The 25,738-nt window shown below is 44.5% G+C and overlaps 1 protein-coding gene across 1 annotated transcript in view; it reads right to left on the reverse strand.

Annotated features, from left to right (window-relative positions):
• LOC126236976 (aquaporin-11) overlaps positions 1-25,738 on the reverse strand; it is a 234,642-nt gene that overhangs the window by 102,386 nt on the left and 106,518 nt on the right. The window contains exon 2 of the mRNA XM_049946694.1: positions 24,333-24,523. Coding sequence (XP_049802651.1) covers positions 24,333-24,523 — 191 coding nt within the window. The remainder of the gene's footprint in view (positions 1-24,332; positions 24,524-25,738) is intronic.

Raw genomic sequence — 25,738 nt, forward strand, 5'->3', positions numbered from 1 at the left:
GAGCTCTTGGTAGAGTCGACTGCTTATTTAGATAACTTAAACAGGCGTCTTCAAAGTAGTAACCTACTTATCAGTACAATGTTTCAAACAATAAACGTGTTCCAAACGAAACTGAAATTATAGCAAGCACAAGAAATTGCAAACAACCTTTTCATTTCAACCCGATGGTCAAACATAATCCTAATGATGGGATGAAATATGCAGCCATATTTTTCGATTTGATGCAATAACCTGAAAATCGATTTTCTAAAAAATAATCAAAATTATTGTATTCACGCAATATCTTTTGCAAACAGTATAGATACTTCGACAGAAGATTTTCAGATGGAATACAGAGCTGTAATCTGACATCCAACTAAAAGGAAAAAAATGATCAAGTACCTTTGTTGAACTTTTACAGATCATCCCTGACCAGAGACAAATATCCCTTGCTGCACAGTCATATACCATCTTTGTTTGGAACCACACATGTTTTTGAACAGTTATATTCACGAGTAAAGCACACAAAGAGTAAAAATGGAACCAAAATCTCAAATTAATACCTTGAGAACACCATGAGAATTGCAATCACTTCGATATAACCTGATATTGATACATTAGTTTCCCGAATTCAAATCCAAATTTCACATAATTGCATAGATTTACAATTACTTATATACAAAGTTATTAATAAAATCTCACGTATAACGCTACAAATAATTTCATCTTGATTTTTCACGATAAATAATCATAAATTAACAAGTTCTAAAGTACTTAAATGTGTTAGTTGTATACCTCCAACATACCACCCCTCCTCCCACGTCAGCGGTATTGTAGGTGTTACATATTAACAAGAAAAGGGAAATAAGGTCATAACTCAAGAACAACGGTTAAGCTTACGTAAACACATTTAGAGATTTAAGTTGTATATAACAGAATTTAATTTCACAGACATCATTAAAATTTGTTGGCTGAGGCAGTACATGACGCTTCGCCGATGATAGGTGGCTGTTACGAAATTGTGAATCTGTTAGCACCAGCATAGAGGGCATAAATAAAATTTGAGGGTTAATGTGACTATTTTCTTGCATATCCACTAACATAAGGAAAGGGAAATCAGTTTTATTGTAGCTTTAGAAACATCTTGTAGACAGGCTATTTTTATCACTTACACAGTTGTAGTTGCATTTTTTACGATGAGGAAGGGCGGTGAAAGATATACATATATTCGAGCCAGTTACAGAAATTTGTGGGAGCTTCACCAAGAAGCTTGAAGGAATCTCATAGATGAGTCCTTGCTCTCGATTTTCTGCTGCGGAATGCTGCACACTATTGTGGCTGGAAAGTTCTCGTATTGGGCTTGGATGAGGGGCAGCTTTGAATATGAGAAATCATACCATCAGATCAGTTCTCGTCAGTTGGCTTCCAGTGCCCATAGATATTTGCCAGCCACATTTCTCTTGTGAATGTCTGGGATAAAATCATGAACAAAGCCCACCTCCGAAGTGGCTGAAGGCGAAGAGACAACGAAGAGACTGCCTAAGAAGAAGCTGCATGGTTGGTGCAACACGGGTATGAGCACAAGGTAGACTGGGAGGGAGAACTGAGAGAGCCAAAACGGCATAATCATCATCTCGTGTGAAGTCTGACAGCACAGACAGCTGGTGCCGCTGCTATTCAACTATGATGAACTAGTGCTTCTAGATGTGTGAGTACTGCACTGTATAGGGTTTGCAATACTAGAGAATACCACCGATGTACCACACAGACTTTTAACCACACTATAGAACATTACCGCTAAAAGTACTGTGGAAAGCTTACAAGCACTCGGTGCAGATAATGACGAACTAGTTTTCTGGATTGCGCCTTATCCGAACGATGAACGCTTTTTACGTATAAAACATTTATAGAAGAATGTGGATGTCAGCAGGTTTCGTACATTGATAAAATTTTCTCATGTGATCAGGTGATTTGTGACGACGTCTTGCCGCAATGTTTCGATCCGTTCCGTAGCCATCATCTTGAGGCAAAGTGTCTTAGTGCTCTCTCACTCTCATCTGTTACTTTCCCCTCTTTGGAGAAGTGTGTTGGGGAGTTTGTAGCCTTTAGGCCTTTACTCTTTGTGTTTACTTGTGTGTGTGATTATTTTCTGTGATTTTTGGGTGTCTGCGTAATGTAGTGAATGTTCTGTATGTGTCTGGTACTTGCCTGAGGTTGACGAGATTTTTTGATATTGTGGGGGAGGGAACATGATTAGGGATTGGATATAGGGATTTTCCCATCGACTTAGTCGTAGCCCGCATCTCGTGGTCGTGCGGTAGCGTTCTCGCTTCCCACGCCCGGGTTCCCGGGTTCGATTCCCGGCGGGGTCAGGGATTTTCTCTGCCTCGTGATGGCTGGGTGTTGTGTGCTGTCCTTAGGTTAGTTAGGTTTAAGTAGTTCTAAGTTCTAGGGGACTTATGTCCACAGCAGTTGAGTCCCATAGTGCTCAGAGCCATTTGAACCATTTGAACTTAGTCGTCGAATATCGTCACTGGGCGTTCGTGCTTGTTGCGGGACAAGTCATACCGACCTAGGGAGAGGATGAGGACATTTCCTGATCTGGAAGAGCTCTCATAGAAGGCCCTTGCCAGTTATTGTTCGGAGGGGGATTTCAGCTGCAGCGTACAAGTCGTCGGTGGGGAATCCCAGTGGTAAATGCAGTGCCCTCCTGAGGGGGCAGTTCCGCAGCCTCTGGAGTTTGTCAAGTTGCGCATCCTCAGACAGGGCATGCATACTCCATTACTAACTGTATAAGGGCCTGATATACATTCACTCCTACAGGACACGGAAGGGAGCTGGTTGTGTTGAGGACTGGGTATAGGATGGACATTCTAGCACAGACCTTTCTGTGGACCTCGTGTGCGTGGGGTTTCTACGTAAGACGAGAGTCCAAGGTTACGCAAAGATACTTGGCGGTTCTGCACCAGAGGTGTTGGGTTCCGTTTAGGTGAAGGTGGAGGGGGCAGGGGGAGGCGTTGAGGAGGTCCGCGCCTTCCGAGCCTCCGGGTGATCAGCATAGCCTGCATCTTCTCAGAGTTGATGGTGATACGCCAGCGAAGGGCCCAAGTGTCTTTGTCATTTGAAACCCTATGTAGCCTACGGATGACCATTCCTTGTACGCATTACGTGTGTAGAAGGCTGTGTCGTCTGCATATTGTGCGGTGTGCACCAGGGGGTCGTTGGTGTGTTCCCAGTGTACAAACTATACCATTCCCTGTGGCACCCCAGCACGAATACGCCTTTTGGTGGAGGTGGCTGTTTTTACTTTAACAGAGAAAGCTCTATCCATGAGATAGCTTTTAATTTGCTTAACTATGCTCCGAGGGAATCCTTGTGTGTATAACTTATAGAGTAGCTCTGAGTCGAAGGCTTTGGCTATGTCTAGTAGCACTATCTCGCAGTAGTCTCTGTGGTGGAAACCCTCTGTGGCTGCTTCAACCACTCTCATGATCTGTTGTGGGACAGAGTGGTTCTTCTGGAATCCGAATTGGAAATATGGAAGAAGTTGCTCTCTGGCAATATGTTCCTGTATGGGTATTAGCAGGAGGCGCTCGTAGATCTTGCTGAGATTGGCAAGAGGCTAATCGGCCTGTAGTGTTGCGGGAATAGAGGGTCTTTCACTGGTTTGTGTATCACGACCACTTCCCTGTGTTTCCAGAAAGCTGATAACTCGCGGGAACGAGTAATCTCGTTGAAGACTTTCGCGAGGTGTGTGATCGCAGAGTGGGGGAGGTTTTTAACTAACTGATTGATGACAATGCCGTGTCCTGGCGCCTTCTTTGTTGGAAGGGACCTAATTACTTTTGTTACGTCTTTGGGGATGAAAAGTGGGGGTTCGTCTTTTGGGTCTTCCTCAGTATTGAGGAAGACAGCAAGTTGACGGTGAACTACCTTTTAATTCTCGTCGTCTTGGGGTTCTGCCGCCTGGAATTGCTTCTCGAAGGTATCGGCGAGGACGTTGGTCTTATCAGCTTGGCTGTAGACCATCCCCTGCTCGCCGTGCAGGGGCGGAATTCTAGCGCGTTTGTTAGTGATTGTCTGGTAGCTTGCCAGATTGTGTGATCGTCCATTTTGAGGGCTGAGAGGCGATTTTGCCATTGCTGGTTTCTGTGCTCATTGAGCGCTGCCTTCAGCTCTCTCTGTAGACGACGGAGCAGCCTCCTGGTGGCCTGATCTCTTGTGACCTTCCACTGCTTTGCTACTCTATTTTTGTGTCGAATTTGAGCTAGCAAATGTTCCGGGACCTGTATTTGCGAGGGCGGCCCGTCGCTTTGTGGGGGTTGGCCCCTTCCGCTACCTGCAGGATGGTGCCTGTTAGGTCTTGTAGCGCTTGTTCTACTGTTTCAGCAGTAGGTGGCGGAGCGCGAGCGATATCCGAGGTGACAGTTTCTCGGTATCGCTCCCAGTCTCTGCGTTTGTGGGATGACTGGTGCCTCGGGAGTGCTACCCATTCTCCCACATCGACCTCGAAGATGATTGGATTGTGGTCGGAGGACATTCTGTTAACTGTCCTCGCAGCCACAAACCCTGTGATCCTCCTAGTGAGAGCTATGTCTAATACGTCGGGCCTAACTCCATTTTTAGGAAAGTGAATGGGCTCGACAGGACCCCATGTTTCAAAGTGGTGGTTTCGTGCTAGTTGTTGCTGTTTGGAACCTGCTCTGGAGGTTATTGTAGAGTTCCAGTCTGGGTGCTTGGCACTGAAGTCGCCTCCGATTAGGAGTTTGCCCTCAATTAGGCCTTAACCTGCTGTATCTCCCTCATCGATTTGGGGTTCGGTCGATTACAACTACTGTTAGGGGTCCGGTGGCAGTGGTTAATTCTACTGCCACTGCTTCGATTTTATTGGTAGCTGGTATGTATACCTGGTGGTGAGGGATCCCTCTTTTTGTGTATATGACCACTCCTTCGCATTGTGTTGGCGTATCTGCACGGTAACTGTTGTAATTGTGAATTGTCACTTTGTTTGCCGACTTGAGTTGGGTTTCCGCCGTCATGCATATGTCGACTGAAAATTCCTTCATGAATTCTCTGAATTCGATCACTTGATTAACAATGCCGTCTGCGTTAAAGGCGCACATTGTCAGGCCATGGATATTTGGTAGTCTATCCATGATAGGGTTTTGCTGTTACCTGTTACTAGTGAAATTGCAGAGGGGAGTGACTGCTAGACTGCTGCCTGAAGGGCAGTGAGGATCTGCATATTTTGCCTTTTGCCTCCTGAACTACTTCATCATCTCCATGACAAGGTTCATGGTCTGGACCATCATACCTAACAGCTGATCCGAGGGGGTCGGGGGGGGGGGGGACTGGCTGGGAGAGGTTTGCACTCTCTGTTGCAGCTTGTGTTACGGGTTCCCTAGAGCTTTCTCAGATGGGGACCTGGTCGTTGTTCTTTTGTCTTACTGGTGTTGTTCTTGTGGTTGTGGTTGATGTTGTAGTGACAGGGCTACACTTTCGTGGCTTCTTTGTGGAGAAACCGCTTCAGAGTATGTTGCCCTCGGAGTGTCGGGTCTTGGTTTAACCCAAGTCTTGGCTTGGTGCTGCCTTTTGCATAATTACATAGCCGTTGGGTCGCTGGCTTCTTCCGTGTGCTTGCCTACCCCCGCGCTTCCGGAAGAGCGCGCCGCGCCGGTGGTGGGGGAACGGGGGGCTGCCGGTGGTAGGACAACGCAGCATGGTCCTGATGCGAGCGTCGAGTCTCGGTGTCTGTCCATTCTGTGCGCGGACGCCACCGCCTTTATAATGGAAAATTCTTGTCGTATGGAAATATTGCGATAAGACGACGCCACCACTTTGTTGATAACTTGAGAAGTCTGTTCCCTTAGATGAGCGGTCAATATGTCTGACTGCCATACAGTGGGCCCAGGTTTGATTCCCAGCCTGGTTTGAGGTATTCTCCGCTCAGGAACTGTAACAAATGGCTCTGAGCACTATGGGACTTAACTTCTGAGGTCATCAGCCCCCTATAACTTAGAACTACTTAAACCTAACTAAGCTAAGGACATCACACACATCCATGCCCGAGGCAGGATTCCAACCTGCGACCGTAGCGGTCTCGCGGCTGCAGACTGTAGCTCCTAGAACCGCTCGGCCACCCCGGCCGGCGAATTGTATCCTCATCATCATTTCATCACCACTGAGACGCAAGTGGCCTAATGTAGCGCTGACTAAAAGACTTGTAGCTCGGTGACCGAACTTCCGTGGGTGAGGACTCCCTGTCATCAATGCCATAGAATCATTTCATTATTTATTTTTTTTTTCACTGAGAAGATTTTATCGTTGGAGTACGCCGGGAAAGCCTGGAGGCACATAGATTTTTCAACTACTGTATTGTCTGATGAACACTTCGTATGTCGATACCAATTTAAGAAATAAATTATTGCTCTAGAGCCGACCGAAGTGGCCGAGCGGTTCTAGGCGCTTCAGTCTGGAACCGCGCGACCGCTACGGTCGCAGGTTCGAATCCTGCCTTGGGCATGGATTTGTGTGATGTCCTTAGGTTAGTTAGGTTTAAGTAGTTCTAAGTTCTAGGGGACTGATGACCTCAGATGTTAAGTACCATAGTGCTCAGAGCTATCTGAACCATTGCTGTAGAACATGCACAACTTCTGCTTTAAATTTATACATTTATATGTATAAAATAACTTTTGTCAAAACCACAACACTGAGAATCATAAATTTGTCTTTAATTAACCCTACGTCATAGTTTTATATCAACAATGCACATAAATTATTAGGATTATATAACATGATCTTTTCGATTCAGGATGGTATGAAGTCCCATCATGCTGCATCCAGGGACTCTCAATGTTGTGGCAGAGAATCTACGTTGCTGTGGGTTATCCCTTCACATAGTTTGTTTGTGAGTCCACAAAGTATTAACAGAGGTTGCTGGAGGGCCATGGAAAGTCACTGACAACCCATGTCGCAGACACATTTAATGGGTCACATATCAAGTTAACGTATGCGCCAGTGAAGCGATAATCTTTGTATCTGGCAGTGATTCAAATTATCCACCCAGACTGAGCATCGATACAGATGTGTAGTTAGAGTTCCTCAGGCGGTGTAGCCATCGAGTTGACACATGTTCCGATACAGGCGTGTGTTGTAGGCATGGCCACTGAATCGACATGTCTGATAAATAATATAGGCCACTGTTTGCCAGTCACTCGTTTAGTCTATTATATATTTAATTATGTACTTCAACAGTGCTTCTCAGAAGTTTGTGCTCACAGTATCCTCCTTCAAAACCAACAGTTCCCAAATTTCATTATACAGATGTGACCATGAACGGTTACACATATCGAACGCGGTTTTCGGCAAACTTTGCAGCGTCGAGGGCACAATTTTTTTTATTTGGTTAATGTTTTTAGCGCTGATATCAACTGAGATACTGAAATAAGAACGTTTTTTAAAAAATGGAACCGTATTTTTATTATAACTGAATTCGTTAGCTCTTGAGAAGACAATTACAGTGATACAGCGTTTGTTGATGTTGACGCTGAAACCTGTCGTAAAAAAGTTCCAGAAATTACCCAGAGTGTGAGAGTACAGTGGTCGAAGTCGGCATTAACGGTGCAAACACCGCCAGACACAGCTGTTGTGCTACGCTGTGTCAAAATGTTGGCACATTTCCCTCTGTACTTGTGTGCAGTGCAGGCCGCTCATTTCTACTTCAGTATTCGTTGCGTGCTGACAGGTACACCAATGAGGAGAAGTTGCATATACTACTCTTATATAGAGAATGTAAAAAAATGTCGCAAAAACAGTACAGCGGTATAGGGCTATGTATCTGGATCGCCAATGTCCGACGCTCTAGGTAATTACACGAAGTATTAAGATGCTAGTGCGGACAGGCTGCTTGAACGTCAAAAAGCGGACAATAAAGAAGACTGCAACTGGCAGAGAACACGAAGAAGCTGTTCTGCCTACGATGCCAATGAATCTGCACAGTGGTACGAGAGATATATTGGCAAGAAATGTGGAATCAACCAGACGAGTATCATTCGCATCCTGTATTGACGGAATTTCCATCCTTATCACCTGTCATTACATCAGGTACTCGACAACGGTGATTTAGGACGTCGTACAGAATTTTGTTGATTTGCTCTTCAACAACTGAGAGACCCAACGTTTTTCCATCGTTTGCTCTTTACTGATGAAGCGACGTTTGTTAAACACGCTAACGTAAATTTGTATAACGTGCACTACTTGGCAGGCAAAAATCCACACTGTCTTCGTGAAATGCAACATCAACGATCGTGGAGGGAAAACGTATGGTGTGGAATCATAGAGAAATTACATTGTGGGACCTTACTTCATCTCAGGCTTTCTAAATGGACATTCGTACGCACACTTTCTGACCACCATTCAGCTGGTTGTTCTGAAAGAGGTACCCACTGGATGTTAGACAGTCTATGTGGCTGCAAAACGACGGGAAAAAGAGAAAAAAAAATGAATATAAACTGTATACCATTTTTAGAAGCCATTACTATGGCGAAATCCCGGAAGTCTTTACTAAAAATAGTAAAATCATCTTACCGAATAAAGGAAATGTCTCCGACTGTTCTAACTATAGAACACTAACACTGCTATCGCACGCATCGAAAATATTGCTCATTGTTGTCAAGAAGAGGACTAAAGCGAAAACTGAACAACATACATTTCAGGTTCGTTGATTTGGGGGATGGGACCCAACATCGAGGTCATCGGTCCTATCGGATTACGGAAGGCTGGGGAAGTAAGTCGGCTGTGCCCGTTCAGAGGAACCATCCCAGCATTTGCCTGAAGCGATTGAGGGAAGTCACGACAATCCAAATCAGAATGGACGGAGTTTGGTTCGAACCGTCGTCCTCCTGAATGCGAGTTCAGTGTGCTGACCACTGCACCACCTCCCATGGTGCGTTTCAGGATCAGTTTGCTTTCACATCAGGAAAGGGAACTAGAGAAGCTCTCCTAGCAAAGGACTATTCCAGAAAGACATGAAATGTATTCATAGTTGCTAATATGGCTAATAATCAGCTATATAATGGAATGACGACAGTGAATATCTGTGCCGCACGGGGATTCGAAGCCGGATTTGCTGCCTATCGCGAGCGGTCGCCTTACCGTTAGGCTATCCCTACCCGACTCACGGCCAGACCGATACTTCCATATGTTGGCAACGGCAGAATTTCATTGTCGTCATTTCATTATTCAGCTGATGGTTGCCCATATTGGCAAAAGTGAATCCATTTCATGTATTTCATAACGGCTGCTCTCGCAGCAGTGCCTGTTCCTTAGGACATGCATGTATATTCGAAGGAACATCGCACAGTACTTCTGAACATCACAGATACTGCAGTATCGTATTCTAGAAAGAAGATGGAGTGTGAACAGGAAGATATACATTCAATACCATTGTAGAAGGGAAATGAGACAAGGTTGCGCACTATCCCTGTACATGTTCAACATATTCATAGAGGAGAAGGGATAACTAAAAAGCACCGAGTTTTATCATCAGCACTGAAGGAAGCAAAACTGAAACGGAAGACGTAAAAATCCAACGTAATCCTTACAGACAGAAAAACCCTATGAAAAGACATAAAACATCATGACAGATGATGAAAATATACAAGAACGGTGATTTCAGTCATTGTAGAACTATGAAACATGTTTTACGCCTCAGTTTACGATCTTTTTGGATATCGAAGGTGGTACAGGCCTGCAGCTAAGCGCATCTGCTAGAAAAAGCGTACTAGAAAACGGAAATAGCTTGGAGGTCCTGTCGCTTTCTATTGGAATGCTTCGTTGCTCCAGCGATATACAATATACTGCTGCTAGAGTGGGAGCTAGATCTGACGCAAAATCTGTACAGAAACTGTATAAGTACTCGTATCTCATCAGGTTTATTTCCATGTTCTGTGTTGAGAGATCGTAGTTGAATTTCTATTTTGTGATCATTTACCTCAATATCTGTCCTTTAAGTCTTCGTACGACGATGATGTAACGATAACCAAAGTCAGCGTACGACAGTGATAACTTCTACTGACGAAACAATAGAAAACATATTTATTTTTGTTGATAGTAGTTTGGTTTTATAAACAGAAGGCACTGAAGTGACGACAAACTTGTGGTGACTCGTCTGTGGCTTTTTACAGTCTTTGGCCATGACATTACGTTCCCTTCATATGTTGTAATTTGACTATGAACTAGCGACGGCTTTACGACAGAGATAGGAGGCGAATCAGCATAGCTATTTGCGCTGAAACTACAACGTGCCGCCTCCTGGCAGGCTGTTTACTCCGACCAGGTTATTCCTGCGGCTGTTTATATCACTTTCGTCAGCCGTTTGACTTAGCCACTGCCTTTCCATGCTTGCCGTTTGTGTGTTCTGATATGTCATCCTTAGAGGCGTAACATTTCTAAGCGGCGGACATGTTTTGAAACACATGCTACCAATCTTTTTTTTTTAATTTAATGCCTTCATAAAATTACAATAACCTCTGCCTCTCACAACAGTATTTGATAATTCCGTATATGAAACCTCGAACGTTTTTCATTTCGTAGAGTTGAAATTCACTGTTCTTCTTTGAACTTAATTCATTAAACCACAAGTTTCTAGATTCTGGAATTCATTTTATTCGTATGAAGTCTAATGAGGGATACTTATGTTTACTTCTCTGTTCCAGGTTCCAAGTCAGTTGCCTCTCCAACTCAGGTCAATGGTTGGTCACCCATTCCGAATGAAACAGGCAAAACTGTGCTACTAAATCACGAAGTTATTAGTACCACACGTCTCCGAACATTTGAGAAAAGGTACATGTGGGAGACGTGCCAGTTAAATATGTTACAACGCGAGCGTGTAACAAAAATAGTGCCCATGAAGTGAGATAACGGCGAGCACAGTAAAATAACTAAGCATGTTATTCTTCTCTTTTTTCACCGATGTCAGAAACAGATAAAATGATTCACAGCTGAACTTAAAAGTATATCCACTCGTAAGTAAAACGAGGTAATTTGGAACAAAGTTATGCGTTAACCATGCTAGGTAGGAGTTATCCTGTCCTTTCTACACTACGCAATACTATTGCTTTTTAACGGCACAGAAAAGTTAAACCTGCTCCCGTCTTTCTCTCTCTTTCCCTCTCTCTCTGTCCCTCAGACAGATACACACACATACGCGCACACACACACACACACACACACATGTACGTGCGCGCGCGCGCCACATCACAAAAAACAAACGCATCCTACATACGAGGGTTGGAGCTTTAATAGTGGCAACTATTTATTTACAGCTCGTACAAAATAGATAAGTGTTTCAAAGTCTTACTGACTTTCAAAGTAGTCACCAGCATTGTGTACAACCCGCTGCCAGCGATGTGGAAGTCGTAGGATTCTTTTAGCAGTGCCAGTTGTGTTGACAGTTCGACGGGCGCGGGCTATTTCCCGACGAATTTTTAGCAGTTCTGAAGTGAATGCCGTGAAGTGTTTCCTTCAGTTTAGAAATCGAGTTGAACTCACGACGGCTTAAGTGAGGGGAGTGCAGTAGGTGGTGTAGCACTTAGCAACCCCATCAGTCAAACAAATCAGTAACAGCTTGCACTGTAGGTGCTTGAGCATTATCCTGAAAAATGATGGTCAGGTCCTGCAGAAAGTGTCGTCATTTCTGACTCTAAGCTGGTCGTAGGCTGTGTTCCAAAAATGAACAGCACAGAGACAGAAGTGATGACACGTTCTGGAGGACCTGACCATCATTTTGCAGGACAATGCTCAAGCACGTACAGTGCAAGCTGTTACTGATTTGTTTGACTCATGGGGCTTTTTTCAAATGGCTCTGAGCACTATGGGACTCAACTGCTGTGGTCATTAGTCCCCTAGAACTTAGAACTACTTAAACCTAACTAACCTAAGGACATCACACATATCCATGCCCGAGGCAGGGTTCCGGACTGCGCGCCTAGAACCGCGAGACCACCGCGGCCGGCACTCATGGGGCTGCTACCTGCTGCACCACCTACTGCACTCCCCTCACTTAAGCCGTCGTGAGTTCAACTCGATTTCTAAACTGAAGGAAACACTTCCCGGCATTCCCTTCAGAGCTACTACAAATTCGTCGGCCAATAGACCGCGCCACTCGAACTGTCGACTCAACTGGTACTGCTAAGAGTATCTTACGATTTCCACATCGCTTGCAACGGGTTATACACAATGCTGGTGACTACTTTGAAGGTCAGTAAAACTCTGAGACACTTATTATTTTGTACGAGCTGTAAATAAATAGTAGCATCTATTAAAGTTCCAACCCTCGTATTAAGCTCATCTCTACAGTGTCTATTACTCGATGTAAGTTAACGGTTGGCCACGATTTTGTTCAGCCATGTATCGTGGGATGAGATGTCTGCATCTGCGTTAGCACCAATAATCCACATGCCAGCTGACGGTGTGTGGCGGAGGGTACTTTTGACTCTACTAACTGTTCCCCCCGTCCCTGTTCCATTCGCGAACGGAGTATGGGAAGAATCATCGTCTTTAAAACCTCTGTATTAGCTGTGCCTTCTCGAATTTTCTCGTTGTGGTCATTTTGCGAAAGGTATAAGGAAGGAAGTAATATATTGTCCTATTCTTCCCGGAACGTACACTCACGGAATTTCGACAATAAACCTCTCTGTGATCCAGAACGCCTCTCTTGTAGCCTCTGCCACTAGAGTTTGTTCAACATCTGTGTACTGCTTTTGCGCCGACTAAAAGATCCCGTGTCGAACCGCGGTACTCTACGTTTGACGCAGTGGTTAGCACACTGGACTCGCATTCGGGAGGACGACGGTTCAATCCCGAGTCCGCCCATCCTGATTTAGGTTTTCCGTGATTTCCCTAAATCTCTTCAGGCAAATGCCAGGATGGTTCCTTTGAAAAGGGCACGGCCGACTTTCTACCCTAATCCGATGAGACCAATGACCTCGCCGGCCGCGGTGGTCTCGCGGTTCTAGGCGCGCAGTCCGGAACCGTGCGACTGCTACGGTCGCAGGTTCGAATCCTGCCTCGGGCATGGATGTGTGTGATGTCCTTAGGTTAGTTAGGTTTAAGTAGTTCTAAGTTCTAGGGGACTTATGACCACAGCAGTTGAGTCCCATAGTGCTCAGAGCCATTTGAACCAATGACCTCGCTGTTTGGTCTCCTCCCCCCCAAATCAACCCACTCCAACTCTACATCTGATTTTCTTCATATCTTCTACTAGTGCTCCCCGGTGAGGGTCCCAGAGTGACGAACAACATTCAAGAATCTTTGTAAGACACTTCTTTCGTGGATGAGCTACATTTCCTCAAGATTTGTTCTATGAATCTCAGTCTGGCAAATGCTTTTTCTACTGTTTATTTTGCATGGTCATTCCACTTAACGTCGCTCCGGCTGGTTGCTCCTAGATATTTTGCGACAGAAGTTGCTTCCCACAATTTGTCATCAACAGTGTAGTTGTAGAATACTGGATTTTTTCTACTACCTATGCGCAATATGTTACATTTACTGACGTTCAGGGTCAAGTGACGGAACCTGCACCATACATCAATCCTCTGCATGTCATTCTGCGAACCGATACTATCTCCTGGCGTTGCCGTTTTCTTACACACAGCCGCATCATCTGCGAAAAGCCTTATGCACTTTCCGGCATTTTTTACTAGATCTTTTATATATATTGTGAACGGTAATGGTTCTGTCAGACTTCCTTGAGGTACTCATGAATCTACATTTATATCTGTCGATTTTGTTCCGTTAAGAGCGGTGTGTTGAGTTCTATTTGCAAGGAAGTCGGATCCAGTCGGAAAGCTGGTCCGATATTCGGTAATATCGTATTTTGTTCGCTAAATGGCAATGCGGGACAGTGTCAAAAGTCTTCCTGAAGTCAAGGAACGAGCACTGATGTCTACAGCACTGTGGATCTGATGGAGGAACAAAGCCAACTGAGTTTCGCCAAGACCTCTCCTTGTGAAATCCATGTTAATGTTTGTAGAGGAGATTTCAGTTATGCAGAAGCGTCATAATACATAGGTACAAAACATGTTCCATAATTGTACAACAGATTATCGGCTATAATTCTGTACATCTGTCCTATGACCCTTCATGAAAACAGGAATGACTTGCCCTTTTATCCAGACGCCAGATATCCTAATTTGCTGTTGGAAGGGGAGCATGTTCTTTCCAGTAATCTCTGTTGAATCTTGTAGGTACCTCACCTAGTCCAGACACCTTTTCATTACTACGCGATTTTAATTGCTTGTCTGGTCTGCAATCACGTATCTCAATTATTGCCATTTCGACGTTTATACGATGATGGGACCGTATTACGATCTTCCGCAATAAAACAGTTATGAAAGATTGAACTCAGCTCGGCATTCTCTCTGTCATCTTCCGTTTCGGTGCCAGTATGGTTACTGGATGAGTGAATAAATTATTTCGATCCGATTACTGATTTTACGAATGACCAAAATCTCTTACGCTTCTTAGTCAGATCTTTTGGCAAAATTATACAGTCAACGTCATTGAACGCTTGTCTCATTGCTGTGGTTACACAGGGTGTTACAAAAAGGTACGTCCAAACTTTCAGGAAACATTCCTCACACACAAAGAAAGAAAATATGTTATGTGTACATGTGTCCGGAAACGATTACTTTCCATGTTAGAGCTCATTTTATTACTTCTCTTCAAATCACATTAATCATGGAATGGAAACACACAACAGAATGTACCAGCGTGACTTCAAACACTTTGTTATAGGAAATGTTCAAAATGTCCTCCGTTAGCGAGGTTACATGCATCCACCCTCCGTCGCATGGAATCCCTGATGCGCTGATGCAGCCCTGGAGAATGGCGTATTGTATAACAGCCGTCCACAATACGAGCACGAAGAGTCTCTATATGTGGTACCGGGGTTGCGTAGACAAGAGCTTTCAAATGTCCCCTTAAATGAAAGTCAAGAGGGTTGAGGTCAGGAGAGCGTGGAGGCCATGGAATTGGTCCGCCTCTACCAATCCATCGGTAACCGAATCTGTTGTTGAGAAGCGTACGAACACTTCGACTGAAATGTGCAGCAGCTCCATCGTGCATGAACCACATGTTGTGTCGTACTTGTAAAGGCACATGCTCTAGCAGCACAGGTAGAGTATCCCGTATGAAATCATGATAACGTGCTCCATTGAACGTAGGTGGAAGAACATGGGGCCCAATCAAGACATCACCAACAATGCCTGCCCAAACGTTCACAGAAAATCTGTGTTGATGACGTGATTGCACAATTGCGTGCGGATTCTCGTCAGCCCACACATGTTGATTGTGAAAATTTACAATTTGATCACGTTGGACTGAAGCCTCATCCGTAAAGAGAACATTTGCACTGAAATGAGGATTGAGGCCAATCAGCTGCTGATAGTGGCTGCACACGCTGTACATGGTACGGAAACAACTGGTTCTCCCGTAGCACTCTCCATACAGTGACGTGATCAACTTTACCTTGTACAGCAGCAACTTCTCTGACGCTGACATTAGGGTTATCGTCAACTGCACGAAGAATTGCCTCGTCCATTGCAGGTGTCCTCGTCGTTCTAGGTCTTCCCCAGTCGCGAGTCATAGGCTGGAATGTTCCGTGCTCCCTAAGACGCCGATCAATTGCTTCGAACGTCTTCCTGTCGGGACACCTTCGTTCTGGAAATCTGTCTCGGTACAAACGTACCGCGCTACGGCTATTGCCCCGTGCTAATCCATACATCAAATGGGCATCTGCCAACTCCGCATTTGTAAATATTGCACTGACTGCAAAACCACGTCCGTGATGAACACTAACCTGTTGATGCTACGTACTGATGTGCTTGATGCTAGTACTGTAGAGCAATGAGTCGCATGTCAACACAAGCACCGAAGTCAACATTGCCTTCCTTCAATTGGGCCAACTGGCGGTGAATCGAGGAAGTACAGTACATACTGACGAAACTAAAATGAGCTCTAACTTGTAAATTAAGCGTTTCCGGACACATGTCCGCATAACATCTTTTATTTATTTGTGTGTGAGGAATGTTTCCTGAAAGTTTGGCCGTACCTTTTTGTAACACCCTGTAGTGGCGTGGCGTGGCACAATCAGAGCGGTGTGGCGCTGCGAGCAGAGTAACGTTGGCGGAGCAAACCAGTGCTGCTCAATACACGTGATTATAGCGGCGCTGCAAGCGGCGTGGCGGGGAGCAGAGTGGTACGGAGCGGAGCTGAGCGAGTCAGACATGTTTGGTTCCGAGAGCGGCGACCAGAGCGTTCCTGTGACTCTGGCTGCGGCTGGGCAACACCGGCAGTATTCGGCTGCTGCTGAGGGTAGCAGAGTCTGTACTGTTTGTAACAGAATCACTACTGCTGCTGGCGCCTCTGGTTCTTTCGTTGTGCTGTTCAGAGAACAACATCAGCCGAACCCTCAATAGCAGCTGTTTTTACTCGGTGTCCTCTATGGAACCAGCTGGAAAAATATCATCACGACCGATTGATTTTGGACAAGTTATCTGATGAGGTGGCAGCAATATTACAGCCTACGAGTACAGAATACATTTTCTTAATCTCTAATTTCTTTCGTTTTCTTGAAACGAAGGGGGATAATATAGTAGATGGAACATAGCTGATAAATACATGAAAATCGTGTTTTACTACGTGAGAAAAACGTTCAAAAACCGTCTCATTTGGAGAGTTTACTTTGGAGCTCTGTTAAAGTTTCGCCTGTCTGATAAGTGCGTTGCTTAGAACTCCGTTTCTGCTGCATATTGCTCATCGACACTCAGGAATCCTTCTACGGCTATGACAAGGTTGTGGCGAACATGTATATTTCACAGTATTCTGATAATATTTGTATTGGCTTTTGAAATATGCTCCAATTAGTGCTCGTTAATCCAAAAGCACATTCAATTAATCGTTGTCGTCTGGAGGAGCGTTTGTCGACATATTCCTTCCCTGGACTTAAAACCCATCGACTTTAAGAGTTGATGAAATGCTTTAACAATGGATGTGCCTCATCTCCAATGAATACAAAAGGCAACCACCTGACGGCTTTAATAATGGTGAGTCTGGCAATATATTAAGCTCCCCTTCTTGCATCAAGCGAAATACACTAGAAGAATGAAATATGCCACCTTCTCTTTCCTTCCCATGTCACTCACCATCGATCATAAGGGATTTCCTTTGACGATCTGCAACTGCTTGTAGGATGATTGGCTGAAAATGTTTTGTGGATTGTACCAGAATTTCCACAGCGTTTTAGACGAATGTATTTTCTGTCAACATCACCAACTACATTTGGAAAGTTCTGTATATTGTATAATTCATTTATAGTATTTATAAAATCAAGTACTGTGACTGGAGGCAGTCTCACAACACTTTGGCAGTTGACACCGCAATTCTTACAATGGTTATGAATCATATTGTGAATGAGAAAACCATGTCTCGAAAGCTTTTTGTGGTTTCTAGGAACCGCATTTCACCAGCTGTCGGTGACCCCTAAAAAATTAAATTGTTCCACGGAAAAAAAATCTGAAGCTTCTTGTATATTGTGCTAGATAAGGAAGTTACACGCAGTTACCATAAGACTGCATACATTCCTCTTTGCACACTATCATTTGGCAAAATCTTATTTGTTCAAAGAATTGTTCAACATGTTAACTACACTTGTTACGCAGCAACATGTGACCTAACGTGCACAAAACGAAAATTCATACCGACCTTCATTTTTCACTGAAAACTATTTGATTGTCTCGCGTAGCTTGCTTAATTTTGAAATATCGCAATAACTATGACGATTAACGAAATGATAAACAGTTCATTATGAAGACGACGAATAAAGCTCTGAAATGCGCGAGAATAATTTTTTTTTCTACCGAGTAGTTTCTTTAAAATCGTTTGAGAAAGACTGGCGATCGGGCGGCCTAAGCGTTTGCCGTCCACGCAGTTACGCGAGCTGTTAACTGTCGGGCTGCTCCCTGCCCCGCTATTCATGATCGCGAAACAGCGCCGCGGCAGCTCGCCGTCGGGCTCTGTTACGTCGGTTCACTGTAAACCGGGACTTAATGATTATTTCCACTCCGTTCACTATTTGTTGTCAGCTAGATTCGGACTCCTGCCGAACCTGTGATGACACACCCTTTATTTGCTTAGCATTTTTCTAACGCGGCAAATAAATCACGCTGGGTCCTTCCCATCACTTAAGACCTTGCTCGGAACATACTTGTCTAATCCATATTGAAAGATGCTTTTAAATTTTTCCATCTGTGCTCCAAATCATCGACAACAGCAATGAAGATCTGATGTTGACTACTTATATACTCAACAATTTGTATCCTGCCACTCTTGATAAGAAAAAATGTTTTCCTATATTTCTCAACCTTCCATGTCATACCCGAAGTCAGAGATATTATCACATCCTTATGATCACTGATAGTGATGTCTTAATAGCAGCTAAGTACAAATGCAGGGAATCGCCATTAAACGGGTAGTAACCCAGTATATGAGTGTGACGTTACGTGCAGTAGATCTTTTATAGATTATGGTTTAACCGATATGTGACCACACTGGCCAGGCCAAACCGATAACACCCTCGGCGAGAGAGGCGAGAGGTATCTGGTTGGCCAGTGAGCGGTTCTGACAGAATATATATATATATATATATATATATATATATTCAAAAACCTCTAGCTCCCAACAGGGTGACAGCAAATCTAAAGAAGACAGCTGTGAAACTGCAATAAAGAGACGTTACCTATAAAAATATTACAATGTTTATTCCATATTTATCAATGAAGTTATTAACATTTGTCTGTGAAATTGTTTGTAACAGAAGTAAGAAAAGCACCAGATATGCTATAAATGCATATGATACATCATCTGTTAGCGCTTCCGATCTTCTAAGAAACGAGCATATTTGACATACAGACAACATACTATGTATTTATTGTAAATAAATATATATGTTGCTGAGTGCGGCAATAAAGACTTCTCCACAGCTGCAAGAAAAGGTGAGCCGCAGCATGAGTTGTTTATACTACCGTTTTTTTAATACTAATATTGATTAAGTTATTTGAAGGACATAGTGCATAACCAAGAAGAGAAAATAAGGATCTGTTGTCTAGCAATGGATGTTTCAGCTTGTGCAATATAATATGTAACTTCATGTTGGCATTTTAACACGGTGTAACTAAAAAGAAATAATATTCAATTACTGCTGTTCAGCTGTTCAAACATGCACACACACACACACACACACACACACACACACACACACACACAAACACACATTTCGTCTGGCGAGTACATTCGGCAGAATAAGGACATTAAAAAGTGGCAATCTGGCAACACTGTAACCACATGCATTAAAACCTCTGTCAGCTGATGTCAGTTACGCTGTGCAGGTAATGCAGTGGATACAGTTTTGGGTTAGCATGCAGGAATGTTGGAGGTCGAGGGTTCGATCCTGGGTTGGGGCGCATTTTTTTATTCCCTAATTTCATTCTGATATTTCATACTTTAGTATACACCGTTTATTAGGTCACATGTATCCTAAATTTGCAACATTCTGTAACATGACAGATACATGGTTAGACAAATAAGAAATAGACAGTTGAAACAAATGACCTATCATAGGACAGAATAACTAAAAAAATATCAATTTCAAGATGCTGAAGATGATAGCACAGTACAATAACACAACATCTATTTGTTATTTGTACTGCATGTAATATGACCGCTCAGATGTCGCACATTAGCAACCAGTGACAATAATAATGTCTATATTAATGACCACATGACCTTCACAACAGAATATGTTACCCTCAGAACAACGGATGCTCAAACCGACCTCCCTGCACGTCCAAACAGTGCGCAACCTGCCGGATCATACAGCTCTGGACTCTTCACAGCAAAGCTGCGTCCCCAGTAACAAGAGCAGCATGAACACGCGCTACCAACTCTTCCACATTCGTCGGCGGAGAAGAGAACACGTGCTCCATCAGGTGTCCCCACAGGAATAAATCCAGGGGGTTTGGTCAGGTGAACGCGGTGGCCCTACAACTGGACCTCCACGTCCGAGCCATTTCCCTGGAAATGTTCTGTCCAAATACTGTCGCACATTAATTCCAGGGTGTGGAGCTGCACCATTATGTTGGAACCATATCCTCTGCCAAACATGTAGTGGGACATCTTCCAGCGCATCAGGCAGATAGTTTGAGAGAACTGTATGATACCTATGTGCAGTCAACCCGTCAGGCAACATGTAGGGGCCAAACATCTGTCGCCTAATATTCCGACCCACACGTTGAAACCAAAGCGAACTTGATATCCACGGACATAGGTGAGATGCGGGTTAACTTCACATTGTGCATATTGAAGAAACCCTCACGAGCCAATTCTGCTTCATCCGACCATATTATGGTGTTCACGAAGTCATCGTTGGCTTCCTATTGTTGTTCACAGAATTGCATCCCCTGATGCAGGATGTAGGTGTTGCGTGAAAGTATAACGATAGGGGTGCAGCCCAAGCCCGTGCAGCACGTTAACGACCGTGTGTTGCGAGACAAATGGTTCAAATGGCTCTGAGCACTATGGGACTTAACTTCTGAGGTCATCAGTCCCCCAGAACTTAGAACTACTTAAGCCTAACTAACCTAAGGACATCACACACATCCATGCCCGAAGCAGGATGCGAACCTGCGACCGCATCCAGACTGTAGCGCCTAGAACCGCTCGGCCACCCCGGCCGGCACACGCCGTCAGTCCCTCGCACTGTTCCACCTAACGAGCATTACCCCTCTGACAGATATTGTTCTGCATGATTCATCGCGACATAGCTAATTATGAATCGTTCGGTTTAAAATTACATTGTTCCCCCAACGGTAGCCGGCCGGTGTGACCGTGCGGTTCTAGGCGCTTCAGTTTGGAGCCGCGTGAACGCTACGGTCGCAGGTTCGAATCCTGCCTCGGGCATGGATGTGTGTGATGTCCTTAGGTTAGTTAGGCTTAAGTAGTTCTAAGTTCTAGGGGACTGATGACCTCAGAAGTTGAGTCCCATAGTGCTAAGAGCCATTTGAACCCTAACGGTAATAGACGTGATGTTTCCACAGTCCAATAGATAGAATAATAATAATAATAATAATAATAATGCGTAGAGATAGTACTAAACAGCATGCGGTTACCAGACTCAATGTTGAAAGGCATAATTAGTGGGACAATGGTGACAACACATACAAATAGTAACCGAGTTTAGATGTTATTCGCAAAGCATGTTGCTAGTCCTACTGGTAACGTAAGGCCCTAACGAAATGTAATAGACCTGAACGTGGCAAGAATAATAATTGGTACTAATCTATGGAACCATTGGAGGAGGTTACAGAGAAAACAGCTTTCTCATTTAGTAGATGAAGTGGAAAGGGCTTCTTTCAAAGCTGACCAGTCTTCCATTTCTACTACTGTAGTATATAATCGGAAGATTTTCACAGGCACAAATAATTTTGGAAGCCCGAGAACACACTGACGATGAACCTCGCTCAGGGAGATCTTCGCCGGCTGCTGTGACCAAGCGGTTCTAGGTGCTTCAGTCTGGAACCACGTTACCGCTACGGTCACATGTTCGAATCCTGCCTCGGGCATGGATGTGTGTGATGTCCTTAGGTTAGTTAGGTTTAAGAAGTTCTAAGTTCTAGGGGACTGATGACCTCAGATGTTAAGTCCCATAGTACTCAGAGCCAGCCAGGGAGATCTTCAGCTTCAAAATCCAACGAAAATGTGCAAAGTGTGCGTTCTTGTGAGATCAAACCGTCATTTACTAATAAGAATGATGGGTGACGAATTAAATTTAAACACTTCCAGCACACATCAAATGCGAAAGTTTTTTGCCAAGTAGGCGCTGCATCATGACACTTCCCAGTGTCACATTGCCGCTTCCATCATGTAATTATTGACCTCGAGAGGTATGCCTGTTTATCTGCAGTCCCCTATTCACCTGGTCTGAGTGCTTGTAACTTTTTCCTTTTCGCTAAATTGAAAAAGTCTTAAAAGCACCTCATTTCGGAACTATGGAGAACATTCAAAAGTACGTGACTGACATGTTAAAGACCGTACTAGTTAAAATCTCTCAGCGCTGCTACCAAGATTGGGAACAACGTCTCCGCCTGTGTGTATCTGCCGAAGGGAACTACTTTGAAGGGGACAATTTGTTGTTTGAAAAGAATAAAAGCTTTAGTAGATAAAAAATCAGTCTCATTACTTCTGTCATACACCTCGTATGATTGTACGACACACAGTTCAGGAGATACCATGTCGTAAACAATGAGATGGGTCAAAACTTGTTTCTGGTTAAAATGGAGCGCAAATTACCCAGACTATATTCATCCAGTGTTCTATAATGAGAGCAAGTAGCGACTTCCAACAAACTTTAAACATAATTTCAAACCTTTTCTAAACTTTCTTTCGTTTACATGTTTAACGTAAAGGATTTAAGACAAAAAAAAGTAACTGACTTTAGTTGCTAGTGGGCACTCATTAAATCAATTAGGATAGTTGTAAATTTTTGCTGGACTGGGATTCAAACCCAGGTTTCCTGTTCACTAGGCACATGTGCTGACCACTGCGCCATCCAGACACAGTGGTCAAAACAACCGCGTCAAGTATCCTGGCACGCCTCTTGTCAGACCCAAATACTCAGTTTATCCACAAACTGCTAATGTAGTGCCCTTTGCCCGTTATCTACATCTACATCTACATCTACATCCATACTCCGCAAGCCACCTGACGGTGTGTGGCGGAGGGCACATTGAGTAACTCTATCGGTTCTCCCTTCTATTCTAGTCTCGTACTGTTCATGGAAAGAAAGATTGTCGGTATGCCTCCGTGTGGGCTCGAATCTCTCTGATTTTATTCTCATGGTCCCCTCGCGAGATATACGTAGGTGGGAGCAATATATTGCTTGACTCCTCGGTGAAGGTATGTTCGCGAAACTTCAACGAAAGCCCGTACCGAGCTAGTGAGCGTCTCTCTTGCAGAGTCTTCCTCTGGAGTTTATCTGTTATCTCCGTAACGCTTTCGCGATTACTAAATGATCCTGTAACGAAGCGCGCTGCTCTCCGTTGGATCTTCTCTATCTCTTCTATCAACAATATCTAGTACGGATCCCACACCGGTGAACAGTATTTAAGCAGTGGACGAACAAGTGTATTGTAACCCACTTCCTTTGTTTTCGAACTGCATTTCCTTAGGATTCTTCCAATGAATGTCAGTCTGGCACTTGCTTTACCGACGATTAATTTTATATGATCATTCCATTTTAAATCACTCCTAATGCCTACTCCCAGGTAATTTATGGAATTAACTGCTTCCAGTTGCTGACCTGCTATATTCTAGCTAAATGATAAAGGATCTTTCTTTCTATGTATTCGCAGCACATTACACTTGTCTACATTGAGATTCAATTGCCATTCCCTGCACCATGCGTCAATTCGTTGCGGATTCTCCTGCATCTCAGTACAATTTTCCATTGTCACAACCTCTCGATATACTACAGCATCATCCACAAAAAGCCTCAATGAACTCCCGATGTTATCCACAAGGTTATTTATATATATTGTGAATAGCAACGGTCCTACGACACTCCCCTGCGGCACATTGAAATCACTCTCACTTCGGAAGACTTCTCACCATTGAGAATGACATTCTGCGTTATCCGCATTAATCGCGGCACTTCGCGGATTCTCGTAAGAGTTCGAGCGTGGTGTACATCTGCACTGCAGTGACAGACACAACACTTATAATTAAGGGGAGAACGACCAACTGATCACTTCGGTGCAGATGCGAGAATCGGCGAAATGCTGCGACTAATGAGGATAATGGGCAAGGGTTCCACATCAGTAGTGTGTAGATAAGTTGAGAAGTTGGGTCTGATGGGAGGCATGCTAGTAGAGTCCATGTGGGCACGATGACCACAGTGTCCAGAAGGGGCAGTTGTCAGCACATCTGCCTAATCACCAGGAGACCCGGATTTCGATCCCCAGTCTGGCACAAATCTTCAGTTTTCCCCATTGATTTAAACAATGCCCACCAGCAGCTAATTTCAGTCATTTCTTTGTATCTTAATTTATAGGGACTGCGGGAAGATAATGTCCTCCTTCTTTCTGACCTGTCAAAGAACTGACACTACATGTATAAAGCTTTTAACAGGTTAATTCATTTGTAAAGTAATCAAACGTTTGAAGTCGTTAAACACGTGGAATTTTTTGGAATATCGGGAGTTTCCATCTAAACCAGAAGAAGGCAGATAAGGGAGTACGCACCGATGATGAGTTCGAAGCAGCTGCCGCAGAGCTCGGCGGCAGCGACGGCCTCGAGCGCGAGCCGGCGGAGCAGCGGCTGCTCGAAGAGGCGGAAGACGACTCGGCGCAGTACGGCGGCCAGCAGCGCCGTCAGCAGCAGGTAGCTGACCGACACCGCCAGCGCGGGGATCGCCATGGCCACGCCCGCCTCCCTGCCGCACACACGCCACACCTGCTGAGACCGCTTTTCGTCGTTACCACAATACACCTATATCTACATGGATACTCTGCAAACCACATTTAAGTGCCTGGCCATCATCAAGCCACCTTCACAATTCTCTGTTATTCCAATCGCGTATAGCGCGCGGAAAGAACGAACTCCTATATCTTCCCGTACGAGCTCTGATTTCCCTTATTTTATCATGGTGATCGTTTCTCCCTATGTAGGTTGGCGTCAACAAAATATTCCCGTATTCGGGGGAGTAAGTTGGTGATTCCTCCGCAACGAAAAACGCCGTGGCAGGTGGAACTGCAATCGTCATACACAAAGACATTGAGCACACAAACATAGAGCTCCCTGAACTGGAAAAAATTGAGGCTACGGCCGTCAGAGTCAAGTTCAACGGAGCCTACACCACACTGATATCGGCATACAACAGCCCTGTAGGCATATCAACACGCGATATCAGCACATTGCTCAACATTTCACCGCGAGTAATAGTCGCTGGAGATCTGAACGCAAAACACCCAGAATGGAATTCACGCATACGAAATCCCAACGGCAAAAATCTGTACGAACATTCACTAGGCAGAAACTACATTATACTAGCGCCGACTGAACCGACCCACATTCCCTATCAGAGGGGACACAGGCCAGACGTGATAGACATGGCCCTCATCAAGGGCATAACAGCGACACTCAACGTCGCCGTTGAAAACGATCTGCCCTCAAATCACCAACCTGTAATACTATACATTGAGGAAACACTGCAGCACACTGAACAACGCAAAATGTTGGACTACGGGCGTAATCGCCTCAGGAGGCAATGGCAGTGCACCAGGCGCCCGTACTTCAAACGGCACATTAACAGACTACAGGGCATCATACACGATAAAATACAAACACATAGAACACAACAGTGGAACCAAAAACTCGAAGGGCTGGACACCACACGACCTGGCGTTTGGCAACTAGCCCGACACTTCACCAGGGAGAAAATATACACCCCAACGCTTCAAGGGCCTGACGGACCCGCATACTCAGCGGAAGAGAAAGCAGAACTAATGGCCCGAACACTCGCAGCGTCATTCACGCCGAACCTGGTACCATCAGATCCAATGTTCACACTTGCTACTGACCAAGAGGTTACACGCATTCTAGCCCAACCATCGCGCGACGACATTCGACATGCTAGCACAGCCGCCTG

The sequence above is a fragment of the Schistocerca nitens genome, chromosome 2 (assembly GCF_023898315.1).
Source record: "Schistocerca nitens isolate TAMUIC-IGC-003100 chromosome 2, iqSchNite1.1, whole genome shotgun sequence".
Lineage (NCBI taxonomy): Eukaryota > Metazoa > Arthropoda > Insecta > Orthoptera > Acrididae > Schistocerca > Schistocerca nitens.